The sequence below is a fragment of the Triturus cristatus genome, chromosome 4_1 (assembly GCF_964204655.1).
Source record: "Triturus cristatus chromosome 4_1, aTriCri1.1, whole genome shotgun sequence".
Taxonomy (NCBI): domain Eukaryota; kingdom Metazoa; phylum Chordata; class Amphibia; order Caudata; family Salamandridae; genus Triturus; species Triturus cristatus.
The window spans coordinates 630273029-630288194 of NC_140585.1; the positions used below are offsets into that span (position 1 = coordinate 630273029).

Below are 15166 nucleotides of genomic sequence, written 5' to 3' on the forward strand. Positions count from 1 at the left end.
CTAGTTAGGTTGTCTCTAAACCTACTGGAAGGAGAGGAACTGATAAGAAATAGTTTAGGGGTGGACAAAGGCTTGCTTCCCACCCACAGACTGGCACTGGGCATAACATGTGGACCCCAAAGACCTCCCCTGAGAACACTCATGGGCCTGTGAAGAATCAGATGGAGAAATGCCCTTCTGTCTGAAGGATGTAAAGGAAGGCTAGACACAAAACTCCAGAAGTGACTTCAAGGGTCAGTTGAGTCACCTCCTATTTGAGCTATAGTGAAACAAGCAGCTACCAGAGACCTTTCTCCATGCAGCTGCCCAGTTGACCAGTTCCAACTGGACCTGCCCTGGATGCTTCTGCTGGCTTTGGCTGGAGTGAGCCCTGACCCCAACTGGTGCCCCCCAGGTCCTGGATGCTTGGCTGATGTTAGTGTGTGCTACTCTTGCCCACAGACTGAAAGAATTGGGACTTATAACACCTTTGCCAACTGTCTACCTGAACTGATGGAGAGCGAGGTCACAGTTGAAGTCGCAGCCAGTCAGCTCTAACTAGCCAGTTTGCCCCACCAGAGGAGGTGCGACTTACAGAAACCTTTCTGCTAGAAATGGTGTTTCTGGTTGGCTATGGTATGCACCTAAGCCAGGCAGAACCCACCAGTTTAGTCAGGGTAAGGGAGTTACACACACAAGATAACCCTTGCTCACCATATTGGTAGCTTGGCAGAGCTGTCAGGTTTATACCAGAGACAATGTGTAAAGCGTTTGTGCAACACACACACCCGTGACACTAGGCACACCACAAAAATACACTACAGACAAGGTTGGATAAAAATATCCTTTGTATTATACATTAGACCAAGAATCACATCACTCATAAAATGCATATAAAACACATAGATCCTTAATCCCTTTCCTGTATGTTAATAGCCAAAAACATCACAGACATCAGAAATTACTCTGCTGTCATCGTACCACATTTAGTGCCAAAAAGCATATACTAATAGTTGGTGTATGGCAAAAACACATCTTACACCATCACTGTCCATATTTTATTCAGGTCCTGAAATGACAATTGTTATCCCGTGATTACCAAGCAAAAAATGACAGCATATTTGGGAGAGAGGTGCAGTAGTTAGGTCAGGGCTAAAAATACACTAATCGCCCATCACGCTAGGAGCCCATAGGGTGCAGCAGACCTGCACTCCTATTTCCTTTTATATCGGCATTGAAGCTCCCCACGCAGGGTGCAAAAGCACCTGCGTTTTCCTTCTGGGGACTACGGTAACCTTGGGCCAATGTACGGAACGCGAGCTTCTGCGCGGCCACCACAGTTTATCTGGTGACTCCTGTGATAACCAGAGACATCCACTGCCAAAGCGAAGGTTCTCCGTCAAGGACGCTCTCCGCACTTCTTCACCCACGAGTGCATCAAAAGCAAACAGGGAGCCCGCGCTGGGTCCCCCTTACTGGGGCAGCACACAGCAGCAGCCCGCAACAACGTGGTGCAACGGCCACAATGCCAGTGTAGGATGTGAGGTACATCTCTAGTCTCCCACTTTGCTCGCCCACACAGCACCAGCTGTGCTGCTGACGAACCTCGATCCTGGGGCCTTTAGGTGGTGCCTTTGGTCAGGTATGTGGTTGTAGTCTCTTACAGCAGCTGCAGTGATGACTCCGATCAGGGGCAGGCAGGATTGTGTTGGGCTCCTTCTCCTAGGTGCAGCCAGACTTTGGCGGCTATTTGCCAGGCGATGCCTGGAGCTCTTCGTAGTGCTTTCGCTTATGAAGGGACAGACCTACGGATTGAAGAGCTCTCCACGCGCTTATTGTGGAAAAGGGAAATGGACTTGCTCACTCATGTAGCACTTCCCATCGGCAAAGAGCTCTCCATACGCTCTAGCCTGGGAAGTACAGCGTTATTTTCCTAGCAAGCACTCCCCCTGTGCTGGCTTCTAGGTAAAGTGCTCCTAACACAGAGTTACAAGTAAAATGGTGAAGAACAGTCCAGTCCTTCGCTCCTGCTCCAGCCAGGAGCAGCAACTGCAGGCCGTCCCACCCCACACACCAGGGGCAACGCTCCTCCCACAGTTCTCAGCCCTCCTTCCAGGCAGGTTACTTTTAGATCCAGCCAGGATCTTTCTGGAGTCTTTTGTATCACTGAGACGTCCAACAGGAGCCCAGCACACACAAGCCACAGGAGATTCTTGACCAGCAGGATATCACAGCAGGACAATAAGAGTCAGTCCTTTCCCTCCACCACAGACAGAAGCAGCAGCTGCAGGCCAACCCTCCCCCACAAAGAAAAGGCAGCACTCCTCACACAGTCCTTTTGCTCTTCTTCTTGGCAGGTTTCACTTATTTATTGAAGTAATCTAAAGTCCGGGGATTTTAGGTGCAATACTTATGCCACAAATTGTCATTGTTCTCTTTGCTGTAAGGGTCTCCAAACCCAGTCCACACTAGTCCTCTCCTCCCTGGTGAAGCATGACCACAGGGGGCGGAGACAGCATTGTGAAAAGGAGACACAGCCTATTCAGGTGCAAGTAAAACTCCTCCCACCACTCTAAATGCAGAGCTATCAGTCACCTAGACAAGGCAGGACACACCTCAAACCCCCACGCAGTGACTGTCTAGAGGGAATGCACATCCCCAGCTCCAGTCACTCCAACACCAGATACTGAATACACAGAGTCAGTGTCAGAGGCACAGAGACAGTCAGAGGCACACAGGATGGTAAAGTAAGAAAATGCTCACTTTCTATAGGTTCAGAACACAAAACAATGAACCCGGCTCCGTACTACCGTACACTCCTACTACTCATGGAGTAACGAACAGTCAACTCTTATCTGTCCGAATGGAATTTTTATTAGACCATTCCTGTTTCTTATTAATTGACAAATTTATCAAAAAATTTTTGGGACTGAAAAAGAAACACAGACTTATCAAATTCACACATGAACTTACACGTATATACAATTCACATTAACATACACTTAAAGACAAAAATGGACTTCGACATTTGATTTACAGGCCCTGGCACACACCCTGCACTTTACCTGGGACTTACCAGTATCAAATATGCCAATCATGGCTAACTAATCATTGTAATAATTTATACAGAGAGCATATACACTTATGCCCAGAATTCTATAGCCAACAAAAACAGGGTCAGAAAAATAGTTTGGGGATAGCCCTGCAGAAACGGCCAATTCCAACACTTTTAAGTCTGAAAGTTGAGGACTTCACTTGGACTGATGACAATTAGTATCCGCTTAACATCGAGGCCTTCCTCGGCATGGGCTTAGCTTCTGTGAACTTTTTTTTTACCCACATTCGATAATGGTAGCACCACAACCATGCTCATTAGGAGCCCACTCTTGTCGAGCATCGATTTGGATTTAGCTTGCAGCTTGCCCAGTCAGATGACTTGTTGACAGACACATTTTCCCCTACATGTTTCTACATCAGAACGTAAACTTTTCACTATGAGTAAACTGATCCTTGTATCTGAAAAGTGATCTTTTGCAGTCTGCCTTAACCTTTGATCTTGACCTGGTGGTCCGTGGTTGGCAGTTTGAGATGCTTTTTAAATTCAAAGTTTACACATTTTTATCTCTATATTGAATTGTTGTTTTGTTATCATTTTATTGATTATATTATACTCTATATTTCTAAATTGGCTTGTGTAAGAAATTGGGTTACTGGCTCAGGGTCGTGAAACCCTACTCAAGCAGCAACCACAGGATGAAACATAAGCAAACCCCAAATTAATCTGTACTTAACTCTCTGTTAGGTAGGCACAAAAGCAATCATGCTTATCTTAAGACAATCTGTAAAGTATTTTGACAGCACTTCAAACAGTAACAAAGCTGAAAACACAACACAAGAAAAATAAAATTCCTCACCAATTTCGAAAAATAAACTATACATAGACTGTAATAAACTAGTTGAGACCAATACAATAAAAATCCAATTAGTAGAACCGGAGAAATTAACTTTCAATGTTTTAAGTAAAAATAGTGCCTAGAAGCACTAAGTTACACCTGTGGTTATCTGGTCACACCAGACTAAGACAAAGTCTAGGCTGACTGCGATAGATCACAGGCCAGATTCATGGACCATGTTAGGCTCACTGAATAAAGCACCTCAAATCCTGAATTGCAGAGAGTTGTGTCGAGGATTTGTTGTGGTAGTTCTGAAGAAGCTACAGGGCTTCGATGGGAGGTCCGGCGTCAGGATGCATTACGCTGTAGCGGTTATGAAGTGGAGCTGCGAGATAATGTGTCACACTGCGTTGGTTCTGCTCACAGGACCAGAGCTAAGCAGGCAGAGCACCTTCAAGCCCATTTCCAAGGGGCCAGAACTGAGAGACAACACTTAGGTGGCAGGACTCACAGCAGACAGACGAGGTGCTGGGTTCAAGGTGGGAGCCTTTTCTGTACCCGAGGCTCTGATCAGCTAGCCCTTGGAGTCACTCTGGAGCTCCTGAGTTCAAGATGTAGGTCCAGTCCTTTTCACTCAGACAGAAGGGCAGCAGAGTATCAGTCCAGGTGTACAGAAGAGTTGGGTCTGACGCTTCAATATTTATATCTCCCCAGAGGTGCTTGGAATTTCCTAACTCTCTTCCCTGGCACCAGCTACTCTGGTGTCACAGAAGACTAGCGTCAAACCCTTTGTGGGTGTGCTCAAGCTGAGCCTTTGTGATGTGCAAGTTTGGAAGGATGACCGTTCCCCTCTCATCAAGTCAGAGATGACCCATCCGGCCAGCACTTATTCCCCTTTTTCTCACTGTCTGAAAGCAATACAGAAAGACCAACTGCCAGCTACACCTAGTCATGTGACCAAGGGTTCAGGCACAATATGGTTAGGACAAGACAATGCCGACTTTCTAAAAGTGGCATTTTCAGAATTGTGACTTAAAATTCAACTTAACCAATAAAGAGGGTTTTAAATTACAATTCTTTAGACACCAAAGTCAACATGCCAAATTTCTCCCAATTGAAAGCTAGCACTTATTAAATGTAATAAAGTAACCCAGTGTTTTCCTATAGGAGAGGTGGGGCTTGCAGTAGTAAACAAATTAAATTAAGGGTTTTTCACTACCAGGTCATGTAAAAGTACACATCCATCGTTTTAAACATACTGCACCCTACCCTAAGGGCTATTTTGGGGGCCTACCCTAATGGTGACATATGAACTAAAAAGGAACATTTAGGCCAGGCAAAGGGTCAAAATGGCACTTTAAACCGCACAAAAAGGCTTCAATGGTAGGCCTGAGATGTGTTGAAAAGGCTATTTAAGTGGGTGGGACAATAAGTGCTGCAGGCCCACTAGCAGCATTTCATTTTAGGCCCTCGGTACATATAGTATCAGTTTACTCAGGACAGACAAGTAAATTAAATATGTCAATTAGGTGTAAGCAAATGTTACAATGTTTAATGCAGAGAGCACAAGCAATGTAGCACTGATTAGCAGTGGTTACGTGTGCAAAGTCCTAAAGCCAGCAAATACCAGAGGATGGAAGGCAAACAATTGGGGGAAAACCACAACAAGGATGTGAGGTCCAACAGTTTGGGATTTTTCTTGTGATGTGCTTTTACTTCTTCAATGTTTGTGTGCTGCACAAATACTTTACACATTGCCTTCAAGTTAAGACTGAGCTGCTTTTTGCTGACGCATCAAAGGGTTAAGAACAGGTTTATTTATTGACTTTAGTGGTTCTCCCTGTCAAGGATTAAGAGTATTGTTTGAAGTGGGTTCTCACCCCCTTAATTTCTACAGCCTAGTAACTAAATTTGAGCTGTAGGCATGAAGAAGAGGTGAGGCGAGGATCCCTAATTGGACATAGAGAGAAGGAGAGACAGGAAGATTCTTCGATATTTCCTGTTAGAGGATTGTCGGAATCAGTAGATTCATTGATTGCATGGTCTCCTCCTCCATCAAAAATGTGGGGGAAGTTTGTTGATATGCCTAGCTCACTCAGTCACATCCTGTGAATGTTTAAACTGCTTTAATGCAAAGCTGCATATGGGTTCTGCCAGTGGAGAGGATGTTTGTTCAAAGGAGAATAGTGATTGATTAGTGAGTCTTATATATGTCCAGAAGTAATGCAATGTGGAGGCAGAAGATGATTTTCTATTGGTTTCAGACATTTTGCAATATTTAACAGATTGTACAGTACAAGAGGAGTCTATCACGGATAGCTTCATTACTCATTAATGTGGAGACTGATACAGCAATCACCTTCTACCACCTTCTTTCTCATCCTGAGAGCTAGTTCCAAATGCTGCAAAAATAAATCTTAATTTCACTGAAGCACTCCTCTCTCTGGGCTTAAATTATAAGTGAACAGTCCATTAGCAAGAGACCATTCTCTCAGGGAGTGGGGGGCTTAAACCAAGCTTGGATTGTGACCACCCCATCACCCAAAGTCTACCCAACTAAAAAGAGCTTACAGTGTGTTTTCAGGATGAGAAAGGGATGTAATACAAATATACTAGAGATTCTCACTCATCATTTTGCTTCTACCAATCCCAATCCCTTGTTCGGCTTCCCAACTGGTCTCAATCTTGGACATGATGCCTGCACAACCAAGATTTCCTGAAGAGGCATGGGAATCTAGGGCTGTGTTAATTAGGGGGATGGCAAGGTGGACCTGGAAGACAACAATATGTTTGGAGAAGGGTGGTCTATAGGGCAGCTGAATGGCACTGATACCTCTCCACAACTCCTAAACCAGGTAACACTGATCTGAATTGGAACAGCACAGAGCAGTTCTGATGATGCAAACAGAGCCTTTATGCAGTTCCAAGTGTTTCATCTCTTCTTTGCACACCTAAAACGGTCTTGCCTCAAACACCAAGCTGTGGCTCCTCAAGACCCCAACACTAATCTTCTGCAACTTCAGGACAATGGGTTCAGGAAGGGCTGTTTGAAAGGGTGCTGACGATCCAAGAGCTGGTTCAAAGAGAAGAGGGAACGAGATGAAAAACTAGCCCAACCAGCACCAAGCGACGTGGGCGTAACAGGCAGAGACCATGAGCATGCTCAGTGGCAACAGATCTCAGTTTCAACTCGCTCAGCAATCAATTTACGAAGACCTTCTCACTGCAGGTATCAGGCAGTTTCTCATGCAAATGTAAACAAGGATACTTAAATTCATTTTTGAATATGTAAATATACAATTCACATTCTACTGGCAAACCTTTGCAATTCCAAGGTCTTCTCAAATGTGTGCCTTCATTTTCAATGATAGAGAGATTTTAACGCATGGGGAATAACAGAAAGGATTTCCCCATAAAGCCACTGAAATGAGCAAGTGTATAACTAAACATCTTTCGTATTAAGTAAAGTGTTAAGTAACAATACTGATATAGAATTCTGTACAACAGGCCTATAAATTCATTTATAAAAGTTTTTGTCAGTGCACTGATAATTGCAGAAGCTTTGAAATAATAACAAACATGGTTGAAGTGTTAATGAGCATTCCTCAGGAAAAAAGGGGGATCAAATTATTTGGTGGAGAAAAAGAAGATCAAGATAAAGTCCACAGCTAGTGGATCACAGAAAAGACCTTCACTTACAAAACACTTTAGTGCATGCCCTGAATTAATTATTTGAATCAAGTGTACTTGAACAATATAGGAAAACATTTCTATGCATTCCACCTTTCATTTTGTACATAATAGGGCTGATGAACTGTTTCTTAGTAGGTACACTATTTTCAAAGAGAGAAGACATTTCAATTCCAATATTTCCAATTCCTAATAGCTTGTAATCTAGCTGACTGCACATTTTTCAAGTGATGCGTTTGTATATTTTTGAGAAGATATAAGCTTCCAACAGAATCTGAGTTAAGGGATTGGTGGATTATTTTGGTATTCACAGTAGAAGGCACGTGTGCAGGTATCTGTATCTTGAGTACAGAGGAAATTAGCTCTGTATATCATGAATTAAGGGTTGTTTGCATTCCTTACACAACACATAGGTGTTTAAATATTTCCATTCCATATTTTTGCACTGCACATTACATGGCACATGTTTACAATTTAAGGCACTGTAAAAATGTGAGAGGTTGTCCAATCGTCCCAGAATCAAATAAATGTCAAAGATCATCAAATTATGCATTAGTTATCTTCTTCATTTTAGACACAACAATGCATAACCAGACCTTTTAAGGAGTCTGTGAACATTCAGCAACACTTTATCTCTTTGCATGTTAATAAAGCAAAATAATGCTAAATATATTTTCACCCAAAGATATAGTCAAGTTAACAACTTTGAAGGGTGAATATAGTGCTGAAATAATCGTTTTTTCCCCAGCAAAACCAGACATTATAGATGCTTCATGACCATAGTGTAAAACAAAAGAGAACACCTACTTGGTCCGGGTGACTACCCTTTGAAGCATTATCACAGAGCCATTTAGATTTTTTAAAGTTCTTTTTACTGTTATTTTTGAACACTCGTGTGTCTGCAACTTTTACAAGCAAATAAATACGCACACAAATTATTTTTAGATATATTGTTGAAAACTCACCAATTGTAACATCCGACGAACTGTGTGTTTCCAAGAAGTTATTGAGATGATGCCATGTTTTAGGTATCCAGTCAATTATTTTAATGAGGTCACTGTTGCGCACATTTTTTTCTATCTCAGTCTCAATTAACTTCCTTCGAAGGTATCTACCTAGAAAACTCTTCACTGGGTCTGTATGGTTTGCACAGAGAATCCACCTGAATATGTAAGCATTGATTAGATTAGATAAAATGTAAAGAATGCAACATTTTCTAATAACAATATTTAGAATTCATTTTAAATCATACTTTTTGAAAGAATTACAACATTCATTTGAAGAAAGATATCTTATATCTTTTATCTCACTTTTCAATATTGTATTTTTCTCTTAGGATATACGCTTTGGGTAGGTGCACATAGAAAGCCATACAAGGATGTAAATTTCAAGTCCTGATTCAAATAATGACATTAAGCAAACATTAACTATAAAGGTGGCACTGAGATTTACGCAATACTGATTTTAGCAGGAGAATTGAAATATCTTTTTTTCCAGGAGAGGAAAGGGAGGATATTCATTAGTATGTGTGAGAAACATTTGTGAATCTTTACATAGCTTTCTACTGTTATTGCCATACCACTTTTACAAACACACATTTAAGCCAAAAAAGGTTGGCGTGAGAGTGCAAAATTGGAGGAAATATAACACCCTACATAATCTCTTCTTGGGTCTTAGAATGACATATTATGAGACAAGTTTTCTCCTACACTGAGGTCCTGATTACGATGTTGGACGGACCTGAGTCCGCCCGACATCGGTTTGGAACTGGACCCGAATGACCTTCTGTCGTCAGTTTCAGCCCAGGAATTAGGATGCGACCGAACCCTATTCAGTCACAATCCTATTCTTTCCTATTCCATTCCAAACAGAATGCATGCCCTCATTGTAAAGAGCAGAGGTGCAGGTACAGGGATCAACAGGGGGGCACCAAGGGTGCCTTGCACCCATGGGGGCCCTACTGGGGGCCCCCAAAGACAGCTTCCCAATGCCTTTCTGTGTCAGAAAGGCTGGCACAGAAAAGCAGTGGGAAGCTGCCATCGTAATCCCTCGGCCGGAAAGAGCCGGCCAAGGAATTACTGCAGGTTTTCCGACTGGCAGACAGGCTCTCTGAGCCATTCGGAAGGCATTCGGAAACCCTATTCGAATTCCCTTCCGACCGAGCCCATCGAAATTGCTTGGTCAGAAAGGAATCTGACCAGCCTATTACGATGCAGGCTGGAGGGCTCCGACCGACGGTCAGAGCTGTTCCAGCCCACATCGTAATCGGGCCCTGAATATTAAACATTCACCTATGTCCTTTTATTTACTGCTTCTGTCTCTCTATCACCAGTAGCTAAGGACTAATTAATTATTTCACATAGTTTAATTTATTATCTTACTCTACTTCAGAATTTCTGTTCACTGCTTGAATAGGCCCGAGCCAAATCTTAGCAATATTCTTCACTGAGATGAAAAGTTGAATTTTTAAATTCAATTATTTGTTTTACTGAAATAAATGTAAGCTCCAAATACAGCTTTCGCCATACACATGTGAATGTGTAGTACATCAACAAAGTACCCTGGTGAACAGTGACAATCCCCTCCCCCCACCACAGTTTGCAGGGAACTACAATAGAATAATTTAATTCCTAGACTTTATCAACTGAAGCTCCATAGTATACCTCCCACCCCTAGAATCACCAAGCAAGGTCAGTGGGGATGGCAATATCTAGCTATGACCATATAAGGAGAACTTACTAAAGATCCTTCCCTTTTCTGCCTATATTACTTTGCTTTTTCTTTTCCATGGATTGTATTGTTGGTGTTTCAGACTAAGTTCGTTTGTCCACAATTTCAGATTCTAAATCCTGCCCCATTGCATTTGTGACCTCTCCCACAGTTCCGGGCATTAGAACAGTCACTCCATCCACTACCCCACCAGCTGACAAGTGCCATTACGTGATATACCCATTTGCAATACAAAATTTTTCAAATACCACACACATAAAGTAGCGTATTCTGTAATCCCACCAAATGTTTGCAAATTCTCACACACACAGTAACTCATGCTGCTCATATAATTCTATTTCTAGTATATTAAACTATATGTTCTAAAAGACGCACTGGGTCCAAGCTCAGGACCTTAATTGCACTACAGAAACCTTGCTCTGCTGCTCTCCTGCTTCAATCTGCTAATTTCCAAGGGTTTTTCCATGATACACAAAAACAGACTCAAATAAATCCGAAGACTAATGTACATTTTTCTGCATGCATAACCAGTGCCTTTCATGTTTTTATCACCCTCTCGCTACAGTTAAAATTTTGCAGCTCATTTAAGTGCCATATTTACTCCCATATTACATCACTTCTAAACAAACATCTATCATTTAGGTCTTAAAATAGAGATGAAAATAATAAGAGAACTTACAAGCTGAAGTTTTTGAAGAACATTACTACTGTCATGACTTTGTTCTATTTTGTGCAGTTTGTAAAAATAAATAATCTGGATCTTTGCTTTGTTTCTCTTACAAATCTAGAATCTGAATGCCCCACTCAAAGGGTTGCAGCATCTGGTTTTACCCCAAGATATACTCCTACTCTGACTAAAATAAGAATGACAGAGGCTACATTTTAAACTAAATAAGGATGCATTTTCATCCACTTTTGTCAGCCTGTACATAGACTAACCCGTCGTCTTTGTCCCATTAGCATGCTCCTTTACTTTGTTGGGCATAGAGGGGTGGCTATACTGGAAAACAAATGGGTTTGATGGGATTACAGAAAACAATGCACAGGACGAAGCAGGTAGGTGGCTAGCAGCAACAATCCAGGTAGTGGCTAGCAGCAGTGATAAACAAACAATGACATTAGTACCTTACTATGACCCAATTGAGGATGATCAATTTATGAATTAACAACTTTACTAGCAGATTTTTCACCAGACCTACTAATGGGAGGGGATTTTGAATGTTTACAATCCACAGCTCTAGACTCTACGAGAGCAGATTTCAAACCAAGAAAACCTCAATTCACTAAAGCACTTTTAAGACAAAAGGAGAGTTTGGGTCTGTAGACCTGTAGGAAAATCAATATCACAATAGTGAATTTCACTCATTTTTTGAGCAGACATTAAACTGCATCTTGCATAGATGTCTACCTGATCCCAGAAAAGATCAAATAATACACTTCATATATTTAGCAAATCTGTTTTTAAGACCACTCAACCATTCACCTTAATGTAACTCTACAAAATGCTGAAGAACTCCTCAATATAGATTTGACATAAAGCTTACTACTAGTTTGGAGTTTATTAAAAAATGAAGGAAGGCACCGTAATATTTTTCAGGAAAATATGGGTACCACTGCACAAGGGATCATATGGGATGCCTTTAAACAAAACTTAGGGCCCAAATCCAATGTCGGACGGACCGGAGTCTGTCCGACATTGGTTTGGAACTGGAACCGAACGACCTCCTGTTGTCGGTTCCAGCCCAGGAAGTAGGATGCAAGGGGGCATGCATGCCGAACGCAATGCATGCTCCCGTGGAAAGAGAAGAGACGCAGTTCATCCCTGCACCCGGCGGCAGACACCTCAAGGTGCCTGCCACTGGGTGCAGGGATCAATAGGGGGCCCCATATGAGCCCCTTGGCTGCCATTCGGCTGCTTTGCACCCATGGTGGCACTGCTGGGGGCCCCCAAAGATAGTTTCCCAATGCCTTTCTATGTCGGAAAGGCCAGCACAGAAAGTCAGTGAGAATCTGCCATTGTAATACCTTGGCTGGAAAGAGCCGGCCGAGGAATTACTGCAGGGTTTCCGAATGGCGGACGGGCTCTACGAGCCTGTCAGAGGCCATTCAGAAAACCGATTTGGATTCCATTCTGACCGACCCCATCGAAATGGATCGGTTTGAAAGGAATCCAACCAGCCTATTAAGATGCAGGCTGAAGCGCTCCGACCGACGGTTGGAGCCATTCCAACCTTCATCATAATGGTCCCTTAGAGGAGAAGTAGCAGCTTTTACAGCATATGTAAAAATAAATGAGAGAGTAAGAGCTAAATATACTGAAAAATAGGTTGACTGGGGCAGAGAGGAAACTGAACATTAAAAATAACAGGGAAAATCTATTTAACTGGGGAAAGAATAGGACAAACGTAGAACATTCTAGTCAAAAAGGGAAATAGTAATCTCACAAACTTCTGAACAACAGGTATTTTAGAAGGTTTTTTTACAGGCAAATTATTAGCATGCAAAACAAGAGCAGGAGCAGCTGCAAATTATGCAACTCAAAGACTAAAGTAACTAAAGAGTTATGGATTCTAATAAAATATGTATTCTTTTTGTTTATCATTTTATATATATAAATATATAAATATTTATATGCAGATAAGAAGCAGAGAACTCTGGATACTTCCCAAGTTTAGGTGGAGAACAGCTTATGTATACAGCACTCTACAACACCAGAAGTACTCTGAATCTGCTCACCTCAAATGTTTGTGATTCTTGCAAAGATTTTAGGCATAGGATTAGCAGTGCCATCCATGCTGAGCTAGAAAGGGAAAAAGTATTTTGCCATTTCTGCAGCAAAGTCTTTAAGCATAGAATTAGCACAGTGCCATCCACGCTGAGGTATAAACTGACAACAGCCTTATACCACTCCAGGCACAGTATCACAGCTTTGGATTGTTAAAATACAATCCAAGCCAAACTGGAATGACTAAAAGCAACCCCTGAAACAAGCCCTAGGATGCTTATTCCCGGTCCAGTGAGGGTCTGGCCCGGTAGTTTAGCTGAACTGTTCCAATGGGAAGCAGGGTCAAGACTGATTTGCATATGGCTGGGTCAAAACTGGAATGGCGAGCAAAGAAACTATGGATTTAGGCCCAGATCTCCGAAATGGGGGTGAGAGTTTGACATTGTTCAGCATTCCATCCATCATTTGTTCTTTTTGCATTTCTCTCGTAATTCACAGCATCTTACAATGCTATTAAATACAGATTAGAAAATATTTACTCAAGCAATAGCAAAACTGGCTAGCAACTGTTATATCACATTTAATATATCCCGACCAAAACGGGATATACCCAACCACCAGCTACATGCCAATATCAGTTTAACAGAAATCATAGATTTCTGCAGCAGCTCTAAACTGACGCTATAGTTCTCTTTAACAACATAGAGAAAGTGCGTGATCTAATTTGATAGAAAATTCTGTGGCATGTGTTACCTAAAATGGAATTCCCTACACAACTGATTCAAGCCCTAATGACCATTTATGAAGGGGTCTCAGTATCAGTGATTATAAAAGGGAAGGCATTACAGCAAATCAGAATCATTTGTGAGACAGGGTAACACCCATCTACCATGGTCTTTGCTATGCACATAAAGCCCTTTGCTATGGCAATAACACCAACAACAGTAATCAAATCTATGGCTCCCAGGGCACACAAATGAAGATTTTATGTGGTCAATATTGCCCTATATTTAGATCCCCAAAAATATTTTTTAAAACTCACTGTTTCAATTAGTGGTGGAACACTCAACATTGAAAAGCTACAACATAAATAAAGCCAAGTTGGAGATTTTTCTATTTAAATGTTCTGATCACAAGATCTAAACGTTCTTGTTGCAACAAAAACTCAACATCGATAGGATACTTAGGAATATGGGTATTTAGGAGATTTAGTGTTATTAAAATAAGTATGTTTCCACTATTGGTATTCTTATTATGTACCATTATCTGTGTATTTTTGAAAAATTAATTTAAGAGAGACGGAATATTTTCCAGATTTTTGTAGCAAAAATTTGCACTTGAGCTGGCTTAAGTGGTGTTGCCCTGCTGGATATTACAAACTACTTTTAAGCAGTATATTTATTATCTTTACCCCACTGGCATCATTCCAGGAAAATCTCAATAAATACAATGTTTTGTAACTTTCTTTTGAATTGGTTACACACTTGGGTGTAAAATACAGTGGGCTCTAAATTAGTGAAATATCGACTTCAAGATATGCATCATATAAAATCTAAGCAGCTCCCTCATTATTTAACGCTATCTAGCATACATGATAAATCGGATTTATCACACATCCACGAAATAATGACACATAAGGAGCTTAGTAGAAACAACGTGGAAGAACCCACCAAAAATGTTACCACTTCTGATTACTCAATATCGTTTAGCAGAGGACAAACATCCAGTGGATGTATAAGCAGACCCCTCATTCACCAACCTAGTTGGTGGCATGTTTCATCATTGGGGTTCCAGCTGGGCTGCCGAATGCAACCTAGCTGTGCTATAACGCCTGATTACAGCGGAGAGGGATTTGATGAGTGAGGTGAGTGCTCTGTGAGTAGGGTACTCAGCAACAGGTGAGAAATAAAAATGTCTCTAAGAAATGCCCCTTTGAAAATACTTTAATAAAAGGGGTCTTAGGACATGATTAAAAAATACAGATGGGATATGGTGAAGTGAAAATTGTACTTCGATATCCCTTAGGTGTAGGTCAACATGTTTCAGCCTCTTACGTTAATAGTAGGGCTTTCATCAGGACCATGGAGTGAAAAGTGCGGTGGCTGAAAAAGTGGAAGCAGCCACGTGAGTGTAGTATCACCCTACACAC

The 15166-nt window shown here is 41.7% G+C and overlaps 1 protein-coding gene across 3 annotated transcripts in view; it reads right to left on the reverse strand.

Moving 5' to 3' along the window:
- NAV3 (neuron navigator 3) overlaps nucleotides 1-15166 on the reverse strand; it is a 1112283-nt gene that overhangs the window by 54858 nt on the left and 1042259 nt on the right. For all 3 annotated transcript variants that reach the window (XM_085653004.1, XM_085653005.1, XM_085653006.1), the window contains one exon: nucleotides 8528-8724. In XM_085653004.1, coding sequence (XP_085509130.1) covers nucleotides 8528-8724 — 197 coding nt within the window. The remainder of the gene's footprint in view (nucleotides 1-8527; nucleotides 8725-15166) is intronic.